The sequence below is a fragment of the Oryza sativa genome, chromosome 2, assembly GCF_034140825.1.
Source record: "Oryza sativa Japonica Group chromosome 2, ASM3414082v1".
NCBI lineage: Eukaryota > Viridiplantae > Streptophyta > Magnoliopsida > Poales > Poaceae > Oryza > Oryza sativa.
Genome location: NC_089036.1, coordinates 35169134 through 35173024, shown reverse-complemented (window position 1 = coordinate 35173024; position 3891 = coordinate 35169134). Strand labels below are relative to the sequence as shown.

The following is a 3891-nucleotide window of genomic DNA, read 5'->3' as shown; positions in this document are numbered from 1 at the left end:
GGTTCCAAATTAAGTACTCCATTAATATATCCACCCATCAACAGAAACTGATCATTCATACATTATATGTACACATGCATGACGACGTCTGCTACTACTGCAATCTCAATCAAATTAAAGGCTAAGATATATAATTTACCTCCAAACAATGCAACAGCGCTATACGACGTACCACTATACCCTATACACAGGTGCGCATGTTTGCATGCACAATCAACGAAATCTGCACAAGCTGATCGATGGAATCGATCACCACGAAACAAATCAGATCAAACAATCGAGGTGAAAAGAGGTTATTAATAATAAACGCTAGCTAGCTGCGCTGCAGAACTGCAGCTAGCTAGCAGCTGGGAGTGTGTGTAAGCTAGCTAAGCTAGCACTAGCAGCACCGACACCTATGGTGGATCGTCACATCGGCATCAGGCCGTTGTAATTGTAGTGCTCCTCGAGCCCTAGCTCCATCAGACCGCACTGCTCGCCGCCGTCGACCCTCGATCCCGCCGCCGACGCCGACGCCGCCACGGCGCCGCCGTCGAGATGCTGGCTGAAGTCGAAGATGCTGCTGTACAGCGCCATGCTGGTGGTGGGGATGAACTCGTTGAGGGAGCCGCCGCCGCCGCCGGTGACGGGCATGTGGTGGTGGTGGTGGTGATCGGGAGGCGGCGGTGGGTGGCTGCTGTAGTGGTGGCTGCTGCTGCAGGCGGCGAGCGACGCCGGGAATGGCGGGGGCGAGTGATGGCCGGCGGCGGCTGGGTCGTGAGACGAGGAGGAGTTGGAGTAGCATCCACCCGCCTTGATGGCCGCGGCGCTCCGTGCCATGGCGATCACCGCCTCCTGCTCGTTCTCCATGCTGTACGACGACTCCGTCTCCGTCTCCGCCTTCTTCTTGTAGAACACTCTGCACAACACCCAATCCTCCTGCATACACATATGCAAAATTAAACACACAAACTCAAGCTCTTGATTAACCAAAAGTTACTACTATACTCCTTCAGGTTATAACACGTTTTAACTCTAATAAAGTCAAACTATTTCAAGTTTAACTAATTTTATAGATAAATATAGTAATATTTATGATACTAAATTAGTTTATCAAATCAATAATTGAATTAATTTTCTTAATAAATTTGTCATGGGTTAAAAATATTATTATTTTTTCTACAAACTTGGTTAAACTTAAAACAGTTTGACTAAACAGGTCTTACCATAACCCGTGCTGGATTTTATTTATTTGAGGATGAAAGGAGTAAGGAAATTATTGGAGAAATTAGTTGGATTGTGAGGACTAACCTTGGGAGGGGTGTGAGGGTTTTCCATGCGAAATTCGTGCATGACCCAGTTGGTTTTGACGCCGTTGGGGGCGCGGCCGCGGTAGAAGACAAGGGTCTTGCGCATGCCGACGATGGAGGCGCGGCGGTGGGCGGCGGCGTGCAGCTTGGGGTTGTGGATGACGCGGTCCTTGCCGGTGGCCTTCCAGTAGCCGGACTTGGTGGCGCGGTTCGTGCGGAGCCCCGTCGCGTACTTGCGGTCGCGGAAGCTGAAGAAGTACCACTCGTTCGTGCTCAGCTTCGCCACATCTGCATGCACACCATAATTAATTTTTCACATCACAACTCGATTAATCTAGACTAATCTGAGATCAACCGTAATATATTCAGTATGTGGTATAATACTAGCTACTTGATTAATTGTTCGATATGATTCTGATTAAACTTGTTCCTGCAGTTTTGTAAAGAAATACCGTTAATTATTCAGAAATTTTGGAAAGCAGATCGATTTGATTGAGGGAAATTAAACAAACCGGTTAATTTAATCTTTTTCAATATTATGTATATTTTTATTGTTCTCAGTTTTTTTTTTTTTGAGAATAGGATGGGCCGGCGCGCGGGGAAATTAAGGAGAGTTTATGCACACATATAGTAGTATGTCCTGAAGAAAATGTTGATATGGAATGAAATAAGTTAAATTTTAAACATGTATAAAAATTGATGGGAAATTTGATCGTAATCGTAAGAGACAAAGAGAACAAGCTATAGCTAGAGCTTAGATAGCCCACTTGCAGTCATAAAGAAATAAATTATAGATATAGGTATATGTATGCTTGCACCAGAAGCAATATATAACACACTGTTGCACATACGCGCACAGAGATATACGTGATGGATCGACCCGTGCCTTGTTGGTTAATTAACAAGGGGGAAGAATAACGACAATCCTAATTGGAGCCAATAAAGCGTGGTTGCGTGCGTAATTAATCATTCCATGGAAACGGAGGAACCATCTACGATTTAATTAACCATAATCATGCAGAAGAGGGGAGAGAGAGGGCGCGTGGCTAAGAGCAGGTACAATAGCAAGCTATAAGCCAGCTATAAACATATTTTAAAAAGATAAAGGAAGAGAGAGAAGAGCAGGAGACTATAGGTATATAGTCAGCTGTAGCACGGACTCTAAGACGTAATATGTGTATGACAGGTAGGACCAGGTATTAATAGTACAGTAAGCAACTATTGTATGAATTGACTATTACATTAGCTATAAATGATTTGGAGCTAGTGAGAGGGTCGCTTGTGGGAGAGGAAAAAGGAGTAGTAATTAATTAATTAATTTTGATTGAGTAAGTGATTACCTGGTAGCTCCCACGGCTCGTGGGTGTGGAGGTCCACCTCGACCATGGTGCCGCCGCCGGCGGCGGCGGCTCCTCCAACTCCGGCGAAGCGATGCTGGTTCACCACCTTGTTATGAAGGTAGTGGCAGACAAGCTCCTCGTCGCTCGGGTAGAACCGGAACCCCGGAGGCAGCGTCAGCTCGATGTCCCTCAACCCCATGTGGCTATCACCTGCTAAATTTCTTTGATGATCTCTCTGTCTATAGCAATCTAGCTATATCTATATGTGATTGATCTCTGTGGAGTATTTTGGAAGTGGTAGCTAGCTATATGTACATAGCTAAGAATTAAGCTGCAGATTGATGCAGAGAAGAAGAAGAGGAGGAGAGAAATTGATAGGTAGGAACTTGGAAGTAGCTAGCACATATATCTGTATAGGTTGGCGATTGTGTGAGCTCGGGAAGAAGGCAGGAGGCAAATATATATAGCTTGGCGAGGGAATAATTATATGCGCAGCTAGCAGCTGAGAGAGAGAAGTGTAGGGAAGCAAGCAACAAAGCAGCAGCAGGAGCAAAGGGTACTACTATACTATGGCTAGCAATAGCAATAGCTATAGCTCCGATCTCTATCTCTGTGTGTAGTACGTCGGTATGTAAGTATCATGTATATGGCAGTGAGCAATCGATCAATCGGTCGAGAGCTCTATCTGCAGTAATACTGTTGCGCCTGCTGCTTGCTAGCTGCTGCAAGCAGGAGATGGCGCTGTCACGTACGCAGCGCGCGGGAGGAGGCGGAGGACGCGGGAGAGGACGCGTGCGCGGACGACGTCGCATTCACTGACGACCTCTCTCTCTCTCTCTCTGGAGAGAAGAGGAGGAGGAGGGCAGGTGGGGTTGGGGAGGAAGAGGAATCAAGGAAGAAGAAGGACAGAGAGAGAGAGAGAGAGAGGAGATCCAGGGTCGCAAGAAAGATCATCGCCACGGCCGGCCCACTTGATGATGGACGATCGATATGTACATATCCCCCAAGTGCAGCGACAACGGCAACATACATGGCACTATCAATAGAGACGCATTTGGGGAAAAAACGCGAGCTCGATCGATCTCTAGCTGCCCATTATCATTGTGTTTGTGTGCATATCAATTCAACCGCGTGCAAGATCGGGGAGCCATCGTTTCGGTTATTCGTGGTACAAGTAAAACGGCATATTTGTAAATGAAAAATAATTTTTAAATAAAATTTTTATAATATTCTTAGCGATCAAAAATCAAAGGCTAAAAAAT

General features: G+C 45.9%; 1 protein-coding gene across 1 annotated transcript; it reads right to left on the bottom strand.

Moving 5' to 3' along the window:
• Positions 1–3422, bottom strand: LOC4331098 (protein CUP-SHAPED COTYLEDON 1). The gene is made up of 3 exons (XM_015768292.3): positions 2630–3422; positions 1291–1577; positions 1–918 (listed from the first exon to the last, which is right to left on the bottom strand). The coding sequence occupies exons 1-3, from the start codon at positions 2826–2828 to the stop codon at positions 409–411; spliced, it is 996 nt and encodes a 331-aa protein (XP_015623778.1). The 5' UTR covers positions 2829–3422; the 3' UTR covers positions 1–408.
• Between the last annotated feature and the right edge of the window lie 469 nt (positions 3423–3891).

What these genes read in the sequence shown, in the direction of transcription:
- LOC4331098 (XM_015768292.3), bottom strand. Translation starts at nt 2,828, where the DNA reads ATGGGGTTGAGGGACATCGAGCTGACGCTGCCTCCGGGGTTCCGGTTC. An exon ending in CGAGCCGTGGGAGCTACCAG is followed by an intron (nt 1,578 to 2,629) that starts GTAATCACTTAC and finishes GTGTGCATGCAG; the next exon opens with ATGTGGCGAAGCTGAGCACG. An exon ending in ACCCTCACACCCCTCCCAAG is followed by an intron (nt 919 to 1,290) that starts GTTAGTCCTCAC and finishes ATGTGTATGCAG; the next exon opens with GAGGATTGGGTGTTGTGCAG.